Source organism: Gastrolobium bilobum, unplaced genomic scaffold (genome assembly GCF_033153095.1).
Source record: "Gastrolobium bilobum isolate Gb01-03AN ecotype WA unplaced genomic scaffold, APGP_CSIRO_Gbil_v1 utg1608, whole genome shotgun sequence".
NCBI lineage: Eukaryota > Viridiplantae > Streptophyta > Magnoliopsida > Fabales > Fabaceae > Gastrolobium > Gastrolobium bilobum.
Genome location: NW_026898739.1, coordinates 511,139 through 535,233, shown reverse-complemented (window position 1 = coordinate 535,233; position 24,095 = coordinate 511,139). Strand labels below are relative to the sequence as shown.

Genomic DNA, 24,095 nt, shown 5'->3' with positions numbered 1-24,095 from the left:
ATACAACCGTATAGGCTGAGGTCTTTGGCTAAGAAACTTAATGAAAAACTTAGCCCAAGATTCTATGACCCATTTGAAGTCACTCAACGTATTGGGGAGACTGCCTACAAATTGCTACTCCCAAAATCCAGCAAGGTAAATCCAGTATTTCATGTATCTTTGTTGAAACCAGCAGTAAAATCGATTCCCAATGCTCAGCCACTTTCCGCTGTTTTGAATGATGACTGGGAGCTTATGGTTGAACCAGAAGAAGTAGTGGACTGGCATAGGTCGAGCAGAGCCATATTAGAAGTGTTGATTAAGTGGAAACAACTTCCCACATTCGAAAACAGTTGGGAAGATTTCATGCTTCTGCAGAAACAGTTCCCCTCATTTAACCTTGAGGACAACGTACTGAAATTGGACGGGAATATTGATGAGACCCAAGGTCTCAAGGTTTATGTCAGGAAGAAGAAGAACAAACACACGAAGGCAGTTGATGAACACGTGGGAGAAACTGCTGAAGAGTCTTAGTGCTGTTATTTTTTGTTAATATGTGGTTAATACATTTGTTTAGTTGATTAGTTGTATGGACAGTGTGGCATTGGTTTTGTATAAATAGGGACTGAATCATTGTAATAGGAGGTAAGTAGTCATTTAGAAAAGGGAAGTTATTCTCAGAAAACCAGGAGGGAAGTTAGGGCCTCTCGAGTTGCATTAACCGACTGCAATTGCAGTCGTTGTAACCCCTTTTTGTGCATATCCAATAAATAAAAGAGGAAACCCAGATTTCATTCTCTGAGGGAAGTTAGGGCCTCTCGAGTTGCATTAACCGACTGCAATTGCAGTCGTTGTAACCCCTTTTTGTGCATATCCAATAAATAAAAGAGGAAACCCAGATTTCATTCTCTGTTCAATTCTTTCTTGCTGTTCTTTGGGTTTTGGGTGAACAAGGGGAGTGGGATCTTACCACAGTGAAAACAGATTCAATAACATTCTGCTATTCAGAGACTACTGGCATGTTTGAATTCTGTTTTCAAAAAGAACTTTTTGATTTTTAGAACAAAAAAAACCTATTTGATATGTCCTGTTTTGTAAAAATTGTTCTACAAATTATAACTATTTTTTTAGTTTTTAGAATCAAATTTAGAGAACATATTTGAATTGTTTTTGTTTTAATACACATGAAGTTAAGGAGGCTTTAAAGAGGATGAAGACTAATAAAGCCTTGGGGCCTGATGGTGTCCCTATTGAAGTGTGGAGAGGCCTGGGGGATGTGGCAATAAAATGGTTGACCAATCTTTTTAATAAGATTCTCCAGACGAATAAGATGCCTGATGCATGGAGGAAAAGTATGATTGTGCCTATCTACAAAAACAAGGGAGATATACAGAATTGTTCAAACTATAGAGGCATTAAGCTAATGAGCCATACTATGAAGTTGTGGGAGAGGGTTATTGAGCATCGCTTGAGGAGAGATACCAAGGTTTCTGTAAATCAATTTGGATTTATGCCAGGAAGATGTACCATGGAAGCCATTTTCTTGATGCGACAACTAATGGAAAGATACCGAGAAAAGAAGAAGGACTTGCATATGGTGTTCATAGACCTTGAGAAAGCATACGATAGGGTTCCAAGGAAAGTTTTATGGTGGGTTCTGGAGAAGAAAAAGGTTCCATTAAAGTATGTAAAGGCAATTAAGGATATGTATGATGGGGCTACTACATGTGTAAAAGCGTGTAACGGATCATCAAGTTATTTTCCTATCACGGTAGGTGTACACCAAGGGTCGGCTCTAAGTCCTTACCTCTTTGCCTTAGTTATGGATGAACTAACAAAAGATATTCAAGAGGAAGTGCCATGGTGTATGCTTTTTGCAGACGATATTGTGCTTATTGATGAGAGCAAGGAGGGTGTTAATAAAAAACTTGAACTGTGGAGAAGCACATTGGAATCCAAAGGATTCACATTAAGTCGAAGCAAGACTGAGTATCTGAAGTGTGAGTTTTCTCTGGTACGAGATGGGGACCAAGAGCCCGTGCATCTAAATGGTCAAGAGGTACCCAAAAAAGATGCTTTTAAATACTTGGGCTCCATTTTACAAAAAGGTGGAGAGATTGATGAGGATGTAAATCACAGAATCAGAGCAGGGTGGATGAAATGGCGCAGTGCATCTGCATTTTTGTGTGACCGCAAAATCCCCCTGAAGTTAAAAGGAAAATTCTATAAAACGACAGTAAGACCGGCAATGCTATATGGAGCGGAATGTTGGCCAGCACATAGGCAACATGAGCATAAGATGGGAGTAGCAGAGATGAGGATGTTAAGGTGGATGTGTGGTTACACAAGGATGAATAAGATAAGAAATGAAGATATTCGACGAAAGGTCGGAGTAGTACCGGTAGCCGAGAAGATGAGAGAACATAGATTGAGGTGGTTTGGGCACGTGATGAGAAGACCCATGGATGCTCCTGTGAGAACAGAAGTTTGTTACCAAGAGCTAAACACAAAAAAAGGCAGAGGTAGGCCGAAGCTTACTTGGGGGAAGGTAGTAAAACAAGATTTAATGGAGTGGGATATAGATTGGCGGATAGTAAGTCTTAGAACGGAACGGAGAAAAGCTATAAGTATGGTGGAGGGTTAGACCCGCTGTTATTCCTATGTTCCAAATGGTCCCTTTTTAGTCCTTTTCCCCTTCATTTCCCCCACTTCTTCTTGTCCCTTTCTTTTTTACTTTTATTTATTTATATATACATATATTTTTATTTTATTTTATTTTATTTTATTTTATTTTATTTTTTTTATTTTTTATTTTTTATTTTTATTTTTATTTTTTTATTTTTTCAACCGTTTTGTATCTTTCATGTGGGTTCATCTACCACCGACCCCAATTAATTTGGGATAAAGGTGTTGTTGATGTTGTTGTTGATTGATTTGTATCATGGAGAGGTGAACCTTGAAGTAACGTTATTGTTGCTCCTTAATTTGTGATTGGAATGTCACAAGTTCAAGTATGAGAAACAATCTCTTTGCAAAAAATTGCAGGGATAAGGTTGCATACATTCGACCTTCTCCCCTGTCTTCAGATAATCGGGAAGTCTTGTGCTCTGGAATTTTTCTTTATTGATTTGTATCATAGTAGTGAATTTCAAATAGCGGTGTGAAGTGGCCAATCCTAGAAACACTATATAGTGGTATTGCAGATTGTGGAGCAACCACTATACCCACGATAACAGATACAATGCAAATAATTTTTAATGCATATATACTGATAATTAGTATTTGTGTGGATCGAAGACTCTTAAAATGCATTTATGAGCACAGAAGGTTGTAAAATCCCTGTGTGTTATGGGTTTGTGTGAGAAAGGTCTCTGAAATTTTAAAAGAGATGGTAAAAGTGTGAAAACAAAAATTTCATTAAAAAAGGTCAGATACTTTGATCTCTTGAAGAATGTAAACCATTTTTTTGGTACAAGAATATAAACCATATTTTTTGCTGCAAAAATACAAACTGTAACATCCCCGTCTCGAGCCAGTTCAATTAACATACATATGATACAAACAGAAATAGCGGAAGACTTAACTTACGAAAATACGAGCTAACTTTTTCTTTTTCTTTAATCCTTTTTCACATGACATATCACATTGCATACTTCTTCTAATTTAATTCTTATTTGACGGAGACGAAAATTGGATAGAGTAACCTCTGTAAATCGGATAACTGGGGATTTGCAAATCCCACTCTCAAGGTACCCTGATAGACAATTTATACAGTATATACTTTCAGACATATCAGATATCCATATAGGATCATATACCCATCCATGGGCGCATGCATAACTTGGCTCTGTGCCACTATGTCTAACAACATGCAATCCAACACATAAACTGAATACTACAACATCATATCAACATGCCTGAATACTCAAATGTACATGCATCCAACTGAAAGACATGTACAAAACATATACAGGCCATATACAAAATAAAGGATCAAACATCATGATCACCAAATGAATAGAACACTATACAACAATACATGTTCTCCAAAAATAACTTCTATAATAAATAGTAGCCTCCGGCTACCCAGAACTCCATATCCTCATACTAGTACCTCTAGCCACGGGTATTGTCTTTGTCCCACGAGAGCTCTTCAATTAACTGTGTTCCTGAAATCATATCCCCAAACGGGGTTAGAGACGAATCTCTAGTAAGCTCCAGGTTTATAGAGAACTCTCCATACCCAGGGCTCACTTCCTGCATGGCAGTCAGATACATAATATACAAAACATCATATATCATACTATACTGAACATATCTCGTATAACATATCATATAATCAAATATGATAACTAAACAAAGCATATACACAAATCTTATCAGAGACGTACGCAGTCATTACCAAGGGATGACCCCAAGCGGAAATCAACGCACGTAACAAATATCATATACAAAAATTGAGCATATATACATATCTTATCAGAGATGCACGTAGTATTTTGAAAAGGAGGACCCCAAGCAGAATCAACGCACATAAATTCATTTACGAAAATCAACACAATAATCACATCAAAACAAAACATATCTTATCAAAGACGTACGCAGTCATTCCCAAGGGATGACCCCAAGCGGAAATCTACGTACGTAACAAATATCATATACAAAATCATCACAATAATCACATCAGAACAAAACATATCTTATCAGAGACGTACGCAGTGATTCCCAAGGGATGACCCCAAGTGAAAATCTACGTACGTGTTCCCAAGGGAGGACCCCAAGCGGAACCAGAACATATCAGAGGTGTACACCATCAGTCCTGAGGGATGACCCCAAGCAGACATCAGTGCACAATGGATCAATGGCCAAAGATCATCACATAACAGAGTGTACACAATCAATCCCAAGGGAGGACCCCAAGCGGAAATCTGTGCACATGTTCCCAAGGGAGGACCCCAAGCGGAACTCAACATATAACAGATATATACACAGTCAGTCCCAAGGGAGGACCCCACGCGAACATCAGTGCATAAACAAATCAATGTCCAGAAATCATTACAGAAATCATATCGAAACATATCAAAGTAAACACATCAAAACATATCAAATTAAACATATCAAAACATATCAAATTTAACACATCAAAACATATCATATCACATTATCATATAGCTCTATATGAATGCATTTATATCATATATCTCATACATATCATGCAACCTGACCACAGTCCGTACACTATGGCGGAACACAAAGTAGGAGCGAATCCCATAAACATAGAGCTTACCTCTCAAAGCTGTATAGATGGCCTACCCAACAACTGAGTTACCAAGCCTCCTCTGATGTAGGATCCTCAACAAGACTCTTAGTCGCACCTAGAATAGGGAATCCAAACAAATATCAATAAAATGGTTCAAAGCCAAGTAGTTAACCAGACACACCATTTATTGATTTCATCTTTTACTTATCAAATCTTTTCTTTACTATTTATACATACGGTACTGTTCATCTCTATAGTACTATTCTCACTATTCACGTATACGACACTATTCAAAAATACGATATCTTTAATTGTCCCTTCCATATTAAATCCATAATTAAATGTGAGGGTCATTATATTCACCCCACCTTTTAAGGATTTTGCCCCCAAAATCACACATATAGCATAACACATACATGACGTCAAATTCAGGATAACGCTGGAGAATATCATTCTCTCGCTCTAAAGTAGCGTCCTCAGAAGTCAAACTTTCCCATTGTATCTTAACCATAAGAATAACCATATTCCTCAATACTTTCTCATCGCGAACTAGAATTTTCAGTGGTCCCACAACAAACTTCAAATCTTACTTTACCTCATTATCGTTCTGCTGCTCTAAGGCACAAGCCCTCAACTTGTCCTCTAAAGTCTGAATGATCCTCTCTGTCTGACCATCAATCTGGGGATGATAAGTCGTACTCAGTCTCAGCTGCGTACCAAACGCCTACTACAATACTCCCCAAAATCGAGAAGTGAACTTAGGGTCCCGATCACTAATGATGCTTTTTGGAACACCATGTAGTTTCACAATCTCTTTCACATATAATTGAGCCAACTGCTCAATAGAGAAACTCATCTTGATTGGAATGAAATGTGCAGACTTAATCAATCTGTCTACCAAAACTCATATAAAATCAAAACCAGCCTGAGTTCTCAGCAATGCTACTACAAAATCCATGAAATACTAACTCACTTCCATTCCGGAATATTCAAGGGCTACAGTAATCCATAGGGCTTCTCAGTCTCAAACTTATATTCGTCTTTTTTATTTCTCTGAGCTCATTTAAGTTCACTTTTATTCTCTAAGCAACAATATTAACAATTCACAGTTGGGTTTCTGCACCGTTTTTAATGAAATGCACTATGAATTACTAATTATGCATTGTTTGCACGCAAAATCATAAAACTTCTAAACTTATCATTTTTGGTCTAACATGACTTGTTTAGCATATAATGGACTTACTTATTACATCCCTCTTCTTACTGAAAATATGATTCCACTGAAACATCAATGTATCAGTCTTTCTACTGATAATATAATTCACAATTTATTGTACATCAGTCCTTGCACTGATAATACAATTTACAATTTCATTGTACATCAGTCCTTCCACTGATAATACAATTTACAAATTCTACTGACCAGAGAAACTGCACTCTATGAATTACACAAGGAATTTCTTTGATACATACCAAATGCAAAACATAACATCATAACTAATACTTTGGTTAACTATTCAAGGGCTCTCCCCAAGAATAGCTAACTGACATGTCTCACATGTCTAGTGTGACTCCCAGGGTCAAGCCATAGGCAATCAACAGAAACTGTACACAAACTATAGTATGAAAATAACTCCCAGGGTCAAAGCCATAGGCAGTCTACATACCAAGGTCACTGGTCAGGATTCTCATAACATGCATCATCATAACATCAAAAATCATATAATATTTATATGAATGTGAATGAATGCATATATACAACATATCAAACACTTATTCATAAACTGAGCAATATCTTTCTTCATACCAGATCACCAGAAATTTGGTTTCATGGCCTGATATATCTTGGTAGCAATAGGATGGATAATGTACTTATCCATATGGGCCTCAGTTAACACGTCATCCACTATCTGACATTTCGGAACAATTATTCGATCTTATTATACTTAACACCGAGCTTATCCGTGAATACAAAATCCTTTTCTTTCATAGACCGAACTCCTTCATCAAATAATTGAGCCTCTTTAATCCGCTTTACTAACGAGTTCAGTACTACAGTAGAAGTCAACAAATACGGATTATCCTCTGAACTGACAGGAGTGTTGAAATCTCTAAACTTTTCAATCAAATCATACTCTGAAACCATCAAATTATCCCTATAGACTGCTTTCTTGCTTAAGGCATCGGCTACCACATTGCCTTTACCTGGGTGATATTACAATTCAAAATCATAATATTTTAGAAATTTAACCCATCGGCTTTGCCTCATATTCAACTCCTTATGATCAAACAGATACATTAAACTTTTGTGGTCCTTGTAGACAACAAAATCGACACCGTATAGAAAGTGTCGCCATATTTTCAATGCAAAACACTACGGCTGCCAATTCGAGATCATGTGTTGGATAATTCTGTCCATGCAGCTTTAACTGCCGAGAAACATAATCAACCATCTGATGTTGCTGCATCAATACACAGCCTAATCCAAACTTAGAAACATTACAATATTTTTCAAATTTACCTGCAGAATCAGGCAAAATTAATACCGGAGTGGTACTTAACTTCCTTTTTAATTTCTGAAAACTCACTTCACATTCTTAGGTCCACACAAATGGGTTCCCTTTACGGTTAACCGTGTTAAAGGTAGTACCATCAGTGAAAATCCCTCAATATAATGCCTATTATATCCAGCCAAATCAAGAAAACTCCTGATCTCTGTAATATTTTTAGGACGTTCCCAATCTAACACTGCTTCAATCTTACTCGGGTCTACTGCCACTCCTTCAAATGAGATGGCATGGCCTAGAAATTGTATCTCAAAAAGCCAGAAATCATATTTTAACGACTTAGCATACAACTGATGCTCTCTCAGAATCTGTAAAACAACCTTTAGATGCTCAGAATGCTCTTCTTTGCTCTTTGAGTATATCAGTATGTCATCAATAAAGACAACCACAAACTGATCTAGATAGGCTTTAAAGATCCGATTCATATAACTCATGAAAACGGTTGGTGCATTTGTAAGCCCAATAGGAATAATAAGGTAGTCATAGTGTTCGTATCGGGACCTGAAAGCTGTCTTCGAAACATCATCCGGTTTTATCCGAATTTGATGATACCTGGACCGGAGATCAATCTTAGAAAATATAGTCGCACCACGCAACTGATCCAACAAATCATCTATACGCGGCAAAGGATACTTATTCTTAACAGTAACCTTATTCAACTGCTGGTAATCCGTACATAATCTCATAGACTCGTCCTTCTTCTTAACAAAGATCACCGGGACTCTCCACGGAGACACACTCAGTCTAATAAAATTCTTACTGGACAAGTCTTCACTCTGCTTCTTTAATTCAAATAATTCCAAAGGTGACATTCGATATGGAGCTAAAGACATAGGCCTCACTCTAGTCAACTAGCCAATTGAAAATTCAATTTCCCTCTCCGGCAAAAAAATTCAGAATTTCATCCAGAAAGACATCCATAAAATCAAAGACAATAGGGATATCAGAAATTGGGTCCTTATTGACGCCAACCAGACCTCCCAACAAAACAAACTCTGAATCTCCTTCCTTCAAGGCATTTGCAACCCGAAGGACAGACATATCCGGAGACTCTCTCACTTCATCGTTAGTTGAAATAGAAATGGTCTTGCTGCAACAAGCAATCCTTACACAGTACTTAGATAACAAATCCATTCTCAAAATTACATTCACAGAGGTAAAATGCAAGACAATAAAGTCAGCAAAATATTTCCTGTCATCATACTTAAGCTTCAACAGCCGTAATAATACACATAGGAAATCTCATCTTTATCACAGTCAAATTGAATGCTTCATTATTAATTCAAGCTCTTTCTGCCTAGTTGCAGTCCAAGTCTGTTGTAGTGCAGCAAAAATTGCTACAACAACGTCCGGTGATAGATCATCATTATTAAATGTCCTACGAGTCCTCCTTGTAGGAACCATATCTCTGCATATATTACACTAAGGAATGAGTTAGCTACGCTCACACTCAGTGATCGCACATGCAGTATACAGCACTCCAAGAAAACACTCAAAAACATCCATCTTCAAACATCTTATGCTATATATCCTGTAACTCCCTAGAGCAACTACTGTATAGTGAACTATATCTAGATGTTATTTTTGGAGAACATGTACTGTTGTATAGTGTTCTATTCATTTGGTGATCATGATGTCTGATCCTTTATCTTGTATATGGCCTGTATATGTTTTGTACATGTCTTTCAGTTGGATGCATGTTCATTTGAGTATTCAGGCATGTTGATATGATGATGTAGTATTCGGTTTATGTTTATGTGTTGGATTGCATGCTGTTAGACATGGTGGCATGGAGCCAAGTTATCCATGCGCCCATGGATGGGTATATGATCCTATATGGATATCTGGTATGTCTGAAAGTATATACTGTATAAATTGTCTATCAGGGTACCTTGAGAGTGGGATTTGCAAATCCCCAGTTATCCGATTTACAGAGTTTTCTCTGTCCGATTTTCGTCTCCGTCAAATAAGAATTAAATTAGAAGAAGTATGCAATGTGATATGTCATGTGAAAAAGGATTAAAGAAAAAGAAAAAGTTAGCTCGCATTTTTGTAAGTTAAGTCTTTCGCTGTTTCTGTTTGTATCATATGTATGTTAATTGAACCGGCTCGAGACGGGGATGTTACATTTATGGTATCAGAGCAGGCCTCTCTTCCAGTACGGTGTGGTTCGAGGACGAACCAGGCGGAAGCTGGTGGGCATGTAACATCCCGAGCGCTGACGAAGGCAGGGAGTGATCGCCGGAGCGAAAGGGCATGGACAAGGAGCGGCTCCTGGCAGGCTTCCAGCGGGGGGTTACATGCATGAATGAATCGAATCGACACCCGAAAGAGAGGGATTCCAAAGACTGTGCAGGTTTAAGGCTGCACAGTTTGGGATAGCTTATAAGAATTAATTGGTATTACCTATGCTAACAAGATGCATCTGCTTTTCGGTAACCCGAAGTTTTCCCGGGAAGTGTGCGAGTGAGGAAAAAGCACACTGAAAAGTCTCGTGTTAGTGTGTGGGGATAGTCATTGATTCTTGAAGCGGTCGGACGTTACACTATCGTGTTAGTGTGTAGGGATAGTCATTGATTCTTGAAGCGGTCGGACGTTACACAAACCATTTTACATTAGGTTATGCTCTATAGATATTCTAAGCCTGTTTTATGACTAGTGAAGATCTAGTTATAATACTTGTGAACCTTTCTGTGCTTTCTATGTTGACATGAGTTCTGGGTTTGTTCTGGATTATCGGATGGGGATTTGAAGTGAGTTCTGGCTTTGGCGTGTTGATTAAAAGTATGTACACCCGTTAATTTTTTTATCGTGGTTTACACGCTAATATGCTTTACTTGAATTTTGCAGTTACCAGAAGCCAAAGACCTACTTACCCGTCCTCAAAACCAACAAGAGTAGATTGGGATAAGCTTGAAGCTGAAGTTAAGAAAGAGGTTTGTCTGCTTCCTCTATGTAAATTGAGTTAATTATTTATTTTTTAGTGCACTTGTTGCTCCTAACATTCTTCATTTCAGGAGAAAGAAGAAAAGCTTGATGGCGATGCGGCATTGAACAAATTTTTCCGTGAAATATATCATGATGCAGATGAGGACACAAGAAGAGCAATGAGCAAGTCATTTGTAAGTTTTATATTTTCTATTTTTTTTTAATTCCATGATCCTAATTATCCTTTGGGGCAAGTTAGGTACATCCAGTATTTCATGTATTTTTGTTGAAACTGTAAGGAACCTTGGGATACACCACCCCAAAAGCTAGCTCAAGGGGTGGGAGTGACCAAGGCCTTATAAACTCCACATTAGTTGCACATACAACCAATGTGGGACTATATATCTCAACACGCCCCCTCACACAAGAGTCCATTGGGCTTGAAGAGTGGACAATGCAACAGGCCTAGCCTACCTGTGCTAAGAAACGCCACAAGAGAAAGTGGGGGGCGGCGAGGCTCTGATACCATGTAAGGAATCTTGGGATACACCATCCCAAAAGCTAGCTCAAGGGGTAGGAGTGACCAAGGCCTTATAAACTCCACATTAGTTGCACATACAACCAATGTGGGAGTATATATCTCAACAGAAACCAGCAGTAAAATCGTTTCCCAATGCTCAGCCACTTCCCTCTGTTTTGAATGATGACTAGGAGCTTATGGTTCAATCAGAAGAAGTAGTGGACTAGCGTAGGTCGAAAGAGCCATATTAGAAGTGTTGATTATTAAGAACCTTGAGGTCACCACCCGAAAAGTTAGCTCAAAAAGTGGGAGTGCCCAAGGCCTTATAAAGGCCATATTAGTTGCCCATCCAATCAATGTGGGACTATATATCTCAACATTGATTAAGTGGCAACAACTTCCCACATTCGAAAACAGTTGGGAAGATTTCATGCTTCTGCAGAAATAGTTCCCCTCATTTAACCTTGAGGACAACGTAGTGAAATTGGGGGGGAATATTGATGAGACCCAAGGTCTCAAGGTTTATGTCAGGAAGAAGAAGAACAAACACATGGAGGCAGCTGATGAACACGTGGGAGAAACTGCTGAAGAGTCTTAGTGTTGTTATTTTTGGTTAATATGTGGTTAATACATTTGTTTAGTTGATTGGTTGTCTGGACAGCATGGCATTGGTTTTGTATAAATAGGGACTGAATCATTGTAATAGGAGGTAAGTAGTCATTTAGAAAAGGGAAGTTATTCTCAGAAAACTAGGAGAAAAGTTAGGGCCTCTCGAGTTGCTTTAACCGATTGCAATTGCAGTCGTTGTAACCCCTTTTCGTGCATATCCAATAAATAAAAGAGGAAACCCAGATTTCATTCTCTGTTCAATTCTTTCTTGCTGTTCTTTGGGTTTTGGGTTGTAAAGAACCTTGGGATACACCACCCGAAAAGCTAGCTCAAGAGGTGGGAGTGTCCAAGGCCTTATAAACTCCACATTAGTTGCTCATACAACCAATGTGGGACTATATATCTCAACACGCCTCCTCACACAAGAGCCCATTGGGCTTGAAGAGTGGACAATGCAACAGGCTCAGCCTACCTGTGCTAAGAAACTCCACAAGAGAAAGTGGGGGACGGCGAGGCTCTGATACCATGTAAAGAACCTTGGGATACACCACCCCAAAAGCTAGCTCAAGAGGTGGGAGTGTCCAAGGCCTTATAAACTCCACATTAGTTGCTCATGCAACCAATGTGGGACTATATATCTAAACATGGGTGAACTAGGGGAGTGGGATCTTACCTAAGTGAAAACAGATTCAATAACATTCTGCCATTCAGAGACTATTGGCATGTTTGAATTCTGTTTTCAAAAGCAACTTTTTGATTTTTAGAACAAAAAGAACCTATTTGATATGTCCTGTTTTGTAAAAATTGTTCTACAAATTATAACTATTTTTTTAGTTTTTAGAATCAAATTTAGAAGACATATCTGAATTGCTTTGACTTTTAACTTTCAAAAAAAACAAAAAAAAAACCACAGAAAACATCTATTTCATTAACTATTGTACAAAACAGTTTTAAGAATAAAAAAACCTTAACACAATCAAACAGGCCCCATCTCTCTCCTTCTCTCTCGTCTCTTTCCTTTACTTTCCTACATTTTCTGTTGTTTTCTATTACTTATGATAGTTTTGTAGTATATGTGCGTTGACAAATTTCTATTAAAGGAAGATACTAATCATGCAGACATTGTTGACTTTGAAAATAAAAAAATTATGCAGGCATGGATTCTACCAGAAACCTGATGAGTTGTAACCATATTTGCGAAGGGCATTCCAAAGGATAGCAGTACTGTTGACTTTGGTGAACAAATAGTATGGTTTAGTTTATAATAATGTTTAGTCAATGCTTCTTATGCTTGTTTTTATTGCACTTCCATACATGTGGGTGGAACAAGTTGATGGATCACATTCTAAGCTTACTCCTCCTTTTTTCTTCTGTAGCTAAGTGTTAGTATTAATGTGCCTGGAGAAGATGCATATACCTTTCAACCTCGCTTATTTGGAAAGGTATGAATGTGAGCTTTCCTGTCCGTATAACAAGCTTGGATCCCAGGGACAAATGTAGCATACAACCTTATAGGCTTATGCTATAATTTTGGTCATGGTTATAATATGGATACACAAGATGGTTATAATATTGATTATCTCATCTTTTATTTTTATTTATTTATTTTTGGTCTCAAGCCTATGTACTGGCTAATTCGTTATGTTATTCTATATACCATGTTAATCTTTGGTTTTCTTCAATCAGATCATACCTTCTAGATGCTGGTATGAAGTTTTGTCCACCAAAATTGAAATTCGCCTTGTGAAAGCAGAATCTGTTCACTGGACGTCATTAGAATTCACCAGAGAAATCACAGTTGCTAAGAGGGTTAATGTTTCTTCAGGTAGAGCCAAATTTATCTAGAATTTTCATCTGCTGTTTCCCCTCCTCCCTGTTTGGTGACTTTTGAAAAATCGTTTCCTTTTTCTTTATATGGTGTTAGTGCTTTTGTATTGATGTATTGTGGTTAAGTCTTTTTTTTTCCCATATTGATTTGTATCATGGAGAGGTGAGCGTTATTGTTGCTCCTTAATTTGTGATTGGAATGTCACAAGTTCAAGTATGAGAAACAATCTCTTTGCAAAAAATTGCAAGGATAAGGTTGCATACATTCAACCTTCTCCCTTATCCTCAGATAATCGGGAAGCCTTGTGCACTAGAATTTTTCTTTATTGATTTGTATCGTAGTAGTGAATTCCAAATAGCGGTGTGAAGTGGCCAATCCTAGAAACACTATATAGTGGCATTGCAGATTGTGGAGCAACCACTATACCCAAGATAACAGATACAATACAAATAATTTTTAATGCATATATACTGATAATTAGTATTTGTGTGGATCGAAGACTCTTAAAATGCATTTATGAGCACAGAAGGTTGTAAAATCCCTGTTATGGGTTTGTGTGAAAAAGGTGGGTCTCTGAAATTTTAACAGAGATGGTAAAAGTGTGAAAACAAAAATTTCATTAAAAAAGGTCGGATACTTTGATCTCTTGAAGAATGTAAACCATTTTTTTGGTACAAGAATATAAACCATTTTTTTTGCTGCAAAAATACAAACCATTTTACATTAGGTTATGCTCTATAGATATTCTAAGCCTGTTTTATGTCTAGTGAAGCTCTAGCTATAATACTTGTGAACCTTTTTTGTGGCAAGGGGTAGTGAAAACATTTAATAGACATCGTATGGTTACTTGAGTTTTCTGTGCTTTCTATGTTGACATGAGTTCTGGTTTTGTCTGGATTATGGGGATATGAAGTGAGTTTCTGGCTTTGGCGTGTTGATTAAAAGTATGTACACCCGTTAATTTTTTTATCGTGGTTTACACGCTAATATGCTTTACTTGAATTTTGCAGTTACCGGAAGCCAAAGACCTACTTACCCGTCCTCAAAACCAACAAGAGTAGATTGGGATAAGCTTGAAGCTGAAGTTAAGAAAGAGGTTTGTCTGCTTCCTCTATGTAAATTGAGTTAATTATTTGTTTTTTAGTGCACTTGTTGCTCCTAACATTCTTCATTTCAGGAGAAAGAAGAAAAGCTTGATGGCGATGCGGCATTGAACAAATTTTTCCGTGAAATATATCATGATGCAGATGAGGACACAAGAAGAGCAATGAGCAAGTCATTTGTACGTTTTATATTTTCTATTTTTTTTTAATTCCATGATCCTAATTATCCTTTGAGGCGAGTTAGGTCCCTCAGATATCCCTACAACTCGGGCAGAAAAAGGGATCTGCCCATATACGAGACTAATCTCGAGTCAAGCGGCATGTCAAATATCCAGCTCCAGAATTCTTATACCTGCTCTTTTGGCACTTCATCTGTCTTGGGGTTTATATTGTCACTCATGCCAACCATCAGGATTATATTTTCTATCTTTAATCCTGGTTATAGTATATGCCAACTTTAAATTCCTCCTTATTGTGGATCCTGCAATGTCTTAAAAATCACAAAAGATATTTTGAGAATGCCAACTACTTCTGTCAACACTGCATCTGATCTCTGTTCAATATTCTTGAAGGTGGAGTCTAATGGAACTGTACTGTCCACAAACTGGAAGGAAGTGGGATTAAAGAAGGTAGAGGGAAGTCCTCCTGATGGCATGGAGTTGAGGAAATGGGAATATTAGTATATTTTCTGGACCGTTACTATATATTCTGTGAAGTGTAATTATGCTCTGGATGCTTGTTATTGGTTAGCTAACTGCTGAACACAAAGGATATTTGATTGCTTTAATTTTGCTGTGTTTTTCATGAGGTATGTCTTTGAGGGTTAGTCTCGTGAGATTGTTTCTTGTGACCAAAAGTTCTGTTTTGATTTTTCATCTTAATTATAGTTTTTACTATTACAACAACTGAACCAAGTATCTTAATTATAATGGTAATAACGTTGTATTTTTCGCTTAAAATGAATTGATAATCAATTCTTTATATGTAAATATGTCACCGTGCTAACATCTATTAAGCTGCAATATATCTATGAACATAGTTACTGGGCTCCATTAATACCTATATTTTATTAATTACTATAAGACAAAATAACAATTTATCATGTGTTTAATATTAAATGCTCAGTTTTCAATCCACTAAAATTCTCATCCATCACCAAACATAGCATGACGTTACCAATTATTCTCATGGTATGGTTCATGTTGGGATTCATCATTTTTATTATTACCTGTATAAGACATATAAAGGGTTGAATTCCAAGAGACAAGATCGTACGCACAACGAAAAACTCATTCATTGCACCCCTCACTCACCATAAACTAGCCATTGACATTGATACTTATCTCTCACAAAGATTATAGTTCTTCATACCACGAACCTTATGCAAATACGTACATACAGTATCTATCAACCTCATCACTAGTTGGACACCCGAACTAATGTTGATGTAAATACATCAATAATTTTAAATTATTCTAATAATACCATTACACTTTGCAAAATACTTAAATCATAAAAATATAATATTTAAATCAGACTTATAGTGTATACGTTATTTTTTCATTAAACAAAGTAAATAAATTTAAATATATTACATTTTAAATTTTTATTGCCTAGCTATTTTTGAAATAAGTTAAAGAATTAAATTAACAATAATTACAATAGAATTTAAAGAAAATATCTTACACTTATTATAATTCACATTATCCATTCAGAAAAGTCTAAGTTGATTAAATGGAAATTAATAGGTTCATGATGGCAGGATGAATCAGAAAATCTAAAATAGGTTAAGTTAAAATTAGAATTTCAAAGCAAAATACAAAACAGGTTAAATTTCTAAAGTTACTCCCCACACTCCAAATATAGTCCAATTAATATATATGGGAAAAATATTTCTGCAATTAATGCAGATAAGTTATCTGCATTTATTCCCAAAACGACGTCATTTTGGTATTGAAATCTTAAAAAATTATAAATATAAAGACTATTATAACCCTGAAATAAATTAAAATTACAAAAACACCATGATTTCCGTCCCAAAACGACGTCGTATTGGCTTACTGCAGATAATTTATCTGCAGTAACTGCAGAAAAAGCGAACCCTTAATATATATATATATATATATATATATATAGTTATGATCGTATTTCAGCACTAATTTATTAATTAAAACAGCAACAACCAAAGAGAAATTAATGACTTTTGTTATCTTAAATAAAAGCTCAAACTTGCTACCGCCCACTTCGTTTCATTTTTTCAATCTCTTAGTTCACTCTATTTTTCAACTATTATAAAAGCCTTTGAACACTATTTTTATTTTTTTCATATAAATAATTACAATTTTAAAGAAAAAAATTACATTATAATTTTCCCCCTTTAAATTTTTTTCTTAATAGGTATTGTTGGTTTATAAAGCACCGACACTTCAAAAAAAATTCTGGCGTGTCGTGTTCGACACTCCGACATTTTTCGACACTCCAATACTCTTTGCAAAGATTCAAAAAAGGTTCAAAGATTACATTGCATTGCATTTTGAGTTCCAACTATTAGATTCGTTAGATTACGATTTTATTGAGTTTAATATAAACATTTGGGATATTTTATGTTTATTTGCAAAATTGATGGGTATTATAAGTTTGACTTTATCTTTTTGTTAAATTATTGAATACTAAACATAATATACACTTCATAAATTAAAAATATTATATAATATCAAAACGTTCCTAACGTGTCAAAATTTAACACTTTTTAGAATTAACGTGTCGGAGTGTCGTGTCGTATCGTATTGTATCACTTTAACATCTTTGTATAGTCATGATTCCTCATATTTAATACTTTATTATTTATTTTCATCTTTGTATGGTTATGATTTTCCATATTTAACGTTTTCACTTTAAATATGGGGAATCATGACCATACAAAGATGGAAATAAATATAACCGTTGGATCAACATAATCGATCGAACGGTGAGATTGATTGGTAGTCACTTGGTAGTAACACAACTTGGTTGTCACAATATCCTTCTCCTTTTTTATTAACATAATAAAAATGATACATTCAATTTGTTTCAATTTCATTGGAGCCATATTTATGGTGTGGCTGATTAGTTTATATGTGTCAAAATTATCATTACACCTTTTAATAATTTTTTATTCAATAATCTTATTTAAAATCTATGTTGGATTGAAAAATTTTATCACGTAAATTATATTTATAAAGTATCATATTAATTCAAAATTGCTTAATACTTTCTTCATATATATCAAGAATAATGCAATATAATTTTTTTAAAAAAATTAAAACACTTTGATTATATTATTATTATTCAGTTTTTACAAGATTTAGGTTAATTCATAGTTTCAGCTGATCCGTTAAATGGATGAAATTTATATTTTGTATAAAATTAGTGGCGGTGCCTGAAGTGGTCAGGCAAACTGCCAGCAATGACATGGTGGTATAATTAATTTGTGACATTGCAACAAAAAGGGTCTAGACATTATAAACATTTTAAATGGCAAAAATATTTTCATGTCACAACTTACGAAGTACAATAAACTTTCCATCTCAAAACACAAAAATATTCACTAAGGGAGCGTTTGGTTAAGGAAAAATTTTTATGAATCATAGGAAAATGTGATTAGTAGGAAAATTGTTGAGAAATGAGTTTGGTAGAAAAATGTAAAAAAAGTTGTTTGGTAGGAAAAATTTTACTAGGTAAATTAAGTAAGATTTATAAAGTCTATGTTTGATTTGAGGTAAAATATAGATAGGGAAATAAGTCACAATTACAAAAATATCCCTGTTTTAAAAAATGACAAAACAGGATTGCTACCCTTTATCCGTATCATTTGCCTTTGTGAAAGGGCACGCTCGTCTTTGCCTTTGTATGTAATGTGAGCTTATCTCATGGTTTTTGATAATACCATCTACGCGAATGAGAAATTTGGCCTGCTTTCTGAGGAGAGATACCTATGCAAGTGAGTTTCCTATGATTCACATTTTGGTACCTAAATCAGGAAACAACTTGAACCAAATGTAGCTTTCTCTTATTCCCACTAATCAGATATCTAGCATTTTGAATATTTTCCAGCAACCAAACGCCCCCTAAGTGAAAATATTTTTCAAAATCGTATACCCTAGATGAAATTTAAGTATTTAACATTATTATGCAAAGATTTTCAAGAATGAAAATACAATTCGCCAACCCAACCCCGTTGGATAGGTCTAGTTTGTAATTCATATTTGACTCGGGCTTGAAATAAAATTGATCATTTCTCTCTGTCCTTTTTTTGAAAAAAAAAAAATAATAATATTCAGAATAGTTGTTTAGTTTAGCTCTTGTTATCTATATTTAGCATTTTTGTGAATTAACGAAACACTATTTGATTGCAACGATGGCAAAATACAACAAGAATCGAAACTGTATGCAACAAAATGTAGTTATTTGTTAGTTGTCAAAATTGGTCATACAAAAATGACTGCTACGAAATGGTTGGAGATTGATGTTTAACCTTAAGAATTTGATGAGCTTCCATTGTTGTGCTCTTTTTATTTTTTTTCTTTTTTCTTTCCCTGTAATTTATATTCTTTCTCTTGGTTAGGGGGAAAAATCAGAAGAAGACAACAATTGTATTGAACACAAAGCATAAAGCATGTCCATACTACGCGACAATACAATTGCTTTTGTACAAGCATGCTTGAACCTGCCACCGCAGGTGAATTCAAGGACACCATGGTGCAACATCGGTCAAGGCAAGCTTCCAGAAAATGCTTTGCCAATGTTGCAGATGCAAGTGTGTTTGATCTTTTTTGCAACCCTTTTCATCCACAGCTTTCTGCGTCATCTACGATTCCCCAGATTCACTTCTATGAGCGTTGTAAGTCCTTACTTTCCCCCCACAAATACTTCATTTATGAACATCCATTTTCTTCTATGTCCTTGTCAATTTCAAATTATGACATTGCATATCATAACATGTTACATATTTACTATCCTAAATGATTAAAGGGTCCCGTTTTTTCTACAGCAGAGAAATATAATTTTTTTTTTTAAAAAAGGGACCCCCTAATTATTTTATTTTTTTTAATTTTTTTTACCACAATCCAACGTCGAATACTGGTAAAATAATTTTTGTGTCTGTATGATACACAATTATTTTTACGGTAAAAAAATTTAAATATTATTTTTTTAATAAATAATTATGCAAATTTAATCGTTTTGAAACTATTTACGTTAGTATAACAGTCAAACACGCTCCACAGGGAAAAATCTTACCACTCCTCCAAGACTTGTTACTTTTTACTTAAAAATGCTTTATAGATAAGGGAAAAGGTGTTTCATTTGTAACACTATAGAAGATAAAGTTATTTTTAGCAATCCCAAAACGATGATGTTTTAGGGTTTAGGAAAAAAAAAATGCAAAAAGCGTATTTCGAAAATTTTACTTTCCTCTTGCATAATGAATTTTACTAAAATACCTTGTAATCTTTTGTTTTAAACCTTAAAACGACGTCGTTTTAAGGTTGTAGGAGATAAATTATCTTCTATTGCAAAAGAGACTTAATCCATAAATATAATATATTAAATTAGGAAAATCATTGTCTTATGTTGCTTCAAGGAAAAATTATTTGTAACAACTCATTATAACTATGTACTATAGATAGTACATAGTTATAATATTAAAGCTTTTTTTTTATAATATTAAAGCTATTTTTTCTCTCTCTTTCTCTCTTCAAACATTGTCGCTGACATGGTGAATAGAGAAAAAATAATTTTATCCTTATAACTATATACTACCTGAGTATATAGTTATAGGGTTTGTTTTTTCTGATGTTACTTTAGATAACTTTATCTAATGTTCATCAAAACAACGTCGTTTTGGGTTGAAATATTATCACAAGTTCAACAATGTTCATGCATTTTTCACACTTCAAGCCCTAAGGCTCTTGCATGAGGTATGCGTTTGAGATATAGTATATAAAATCATTAATGACATTCACTAAACTGCTTAAACTTTAATGCTAAAATCACAAAATATCTTAATTTTTAGGGAAAAAAAAAAAGTCCTACTACCAAACGTAATGCATGGAACAGTTCCTAATATATATGGTGGTGGGTGTTTGAGCAGGTTGGTTTAATCCTAGCAACTAGCTTCAATGAAAAATGGGTTGAGAAGAGGAAGAGGCTGTTCTTCTTTAATTCACAAGAAAATCTGGGGTTAATTTCAGTATTTGGTTACATGCTTTTTCTGTTCCAAATTGGCGTCAAGACAGATATGAGTGTAGTCCACAGGACTAAAAAGAGTGCCATCAACATTGGGTCTGCTATAGTAACTGTTCCCTATCTATGTGGCATGGCTGTTGTGTATCATTACTCATCAAAATACCTAGACAAAACGCAGACAGCAACACTTGGACTTGTGACTGGATTGTATAGTATGACCACATTCCCTAGCATTTCCTCAGTTTTAAGTGATTTGAAGATTCTGAATTCTGAGCTAGGACGATTAGGCCTGGCCTCAGCACTAGTTACTGAGATATTCAACATTTTCTTGTCAGCAACCTTCTCAATCACTGAAGTTGTGTACAAAACTGGTACAATGGCAGCTTTTCTTTGTTCTGGAGCTTTTGTTTTGTTTGTGTTCTTGGTTATTTTTGTCATAAGACCAGCCATGTTTTGGATTATAAAACAAACACCAGAGGGTTCCCCTGTTAATGATCACTATGTCTATTTGGTACTTTCATTGGCTCTCTTAGCTTCATATGCCTCATATCGGTTTGGGTTCCATGCTTTCTTTGGACCTTTTTTCTTGGGTTTGGCTATTCCAGAAGGACCTCCATTAGGCACTGCTGTTATTAAAAAGATTGATACTTTTGTTAATGGGGTTTTAGTGCCTCTCTTTGTGACTACATGTGTAATGAGGGTAGATCTCAAAGATATCATGAATTGGAGGAACAAAGTGGATGGAAAAGTTGATAACTTCATGGTGCAAACCTGGATTATTATTGTGGTAACTTCCGTTGGCAAATTTGTTGCTTGCTTGTTACTTCCTTTATACGACAGGATGCCATTGAATGATGCTGTATCTCTCTCTTTGGTCATGAATTGCAAAGGAGTAGTTGATATAGCCGTATTCACTTTACTCAGTGATATAACGGTAAGCATTTCATTTCATTTATGGTTAATATATACAGCTCATAACTCATGTTCATTCTTGGACATAATATAAAAAAGGAATTAAGATTGTTGGGTAAGTAAAAATAGGAATTTTTATGGTTGGATTTGGAAGACATCTTTGCTCTGAATGTATCATCTCATGTTTTGTTTGAACATGACTCTTGAAAAATTTCAGTCATTGATATATTAACAATCACAATTTTAATGACCATGTTCATGAAATGGAGAAGAGAAAATAGTCATGTTAATTGCATGAATGAAATATTGAAATTTTTCACATGATATGATCATATTAAAATAAGATATGAGAGAATCAATTCCCAGTTTTGGTTTCATTTAAGAGTTCGTTTTTGCACATGAAAGGAGATGATTGGATAAAGAGAAGGTAAAGTGGTATATATGGTGCTATAGCTCATATTTGATTCTTGAATCAAGTAATCCCCAAAGGGAATTTGGTAAATTTCTAAGATTATGTGTAACTATCAAACATAGGTGTTTCTCATTTCATACAATTCTTTAATAAATTTTTGTCATAATATAAGATAAAATTATAAGTTTCTGATTTGAGTGCTTATATTTTTATAAAGAGACTGTTTTTGTACTCGAATTCGTGACCTTTAGATTACAAATAAGCGAACCCTTTAAGAAAATGATATGAAAAAAGAATAAAAAAATCAAATGTCTGCTATAGAGGTTTGAAATTTGGATAATAATTTGCTCATTTCTAATGCAGTTCCTGCCTGGTAACGCCTACGCTTTGTTGATGATAAGCATCATACTGAATGCCACTTTTGTGCCAATGTTGGTGCGTTATCTCTACGATCCAAGGAAGAAATATGCAGGTTACACAAAGAGGAACATAGCTGATCTGAGAACAAATTCAGAGCTTCGAGTTCTTACATGCATTCACAGACCATACAACATCCCACCAACAATAAACCTTTTAGAAGCAGCATACCCAACAAAAGAAGAACCACTTGCAGCCTATGTGTTACACCTCAAAGAACTAATTGGAAGAACAACCCCAGTTTTCATCTGGCACCAATTACAAAAGAAGAAGAACACTGAATCAAAATGCTCAGTGGCTGATGAGAATCTTCTTGATGCTTTCGAGAATTTCGAAAAAGAGTTCAAGGGTGCATTAGTTGTTAACACCTTCACAGCTATTTCACCACCAGAGATGATGTATGATGACATTTGCACAATGGCACTTGACAAGTTTGCATCCTTAATAGTCCTTCCATTTCACAGAAAATGGTCATCAGATGGTAACTCTGTTGAGTTAGAAGATGAAAATTTAAGAGAATTGAACTATAGAGTTCTTGAAAGAGCTCCATGTTCAGTTGGTATCTTAATAGAGAGAGCACAAATAACACATGTTTTCTCACCTGAAACACCACACACTGTTTGTTTGCTTTTCATAGGAGGCAAAGATGACATAGAGGCACTCTTCTTTGCAAAAAGAATGACTAAGAATCCACATGTTAGGCTCACTGTGGTTAGGTTCTTAGCTTCAAAGGGTAGCAACACAAATGTCAAAGACTGGCAGGACATTCTTGAAACTGAATTACTAGATGATATTAAGATGAATAAAAAGGTTGGTGATGCTTATGTGGAATATATAGAAAAGACTGTGAAAGATGGACCCGAAACAGCTTTGGTGATTCGTTCTTTGGTTACTGAGTTTGATTTAATCATTGTTGGAAGACTAGCAGGGATTGAAACTCCTCAAACTTCAGGGTTGTTGCAATGGAGTGAGTATCCCGAACTTGGGGTGTTAGGTGACTTGCTAGCTTCCACTGATGCTGCCGGCAAAGCCTCTGTGTTTGTCATGCGACAACAAATAACAGCCATGGATATTAAAAAATGAGGTTGATTTTGTTTTGGGGTTTGGTGTATTTGAGGGATGAAAAATTGTATATTTAATTGAGGTTTTTTTTTTTTTTTTTTTTTTTTTTCATTTTAGGAATTCAATTTTAATCTGGTGTAGAAAATATATATAAAGGTCCAGAATTTTTTCAAAATGGTTGTATACACATCAACCTGTGAGGGTATTTTTTTTTTTTTTTACTTAGTTTCTTATTTAGTCCATTTCAAATTGATATAGAACTTAATTGCTTGG

At 35.3% G+C, this 24,095-nt stretch overlaps 1 protein-coding gene and 1 pseudogene across 1 annotated transcript; both read left to right on the top strand.

The window, feature by feature from the left end:
* Positions 1–15,658, top strand: part of LOC133283733 (protein SGT1 homolog B-like) — a 30,852-nt pseudogene extending 15,194 nt beyond the window's left edge.
* Positions 15,659–19,489: 3,831 nt separating this feature from the next.
* LOC133283763 (cation/H(+) antiporter 3-like) lies at positions 19,490–23,843 on the top strand. Its single transcript, XM_061480677.1, has 3 exons — positions 19,490–19,673; positions 21,025–21,953; positions 22,707–23,843. The coding sequence occupies exons 1-3, from the start codon at positions 19,490–19,492 to the stop codon at positions 23,841–23,843; spliced, it is 2,250 nt and encodes a 749-aa protein (XP_061336661.1).
* Positions 23,844–24,095: the final 252 nt, after the last annotated feature.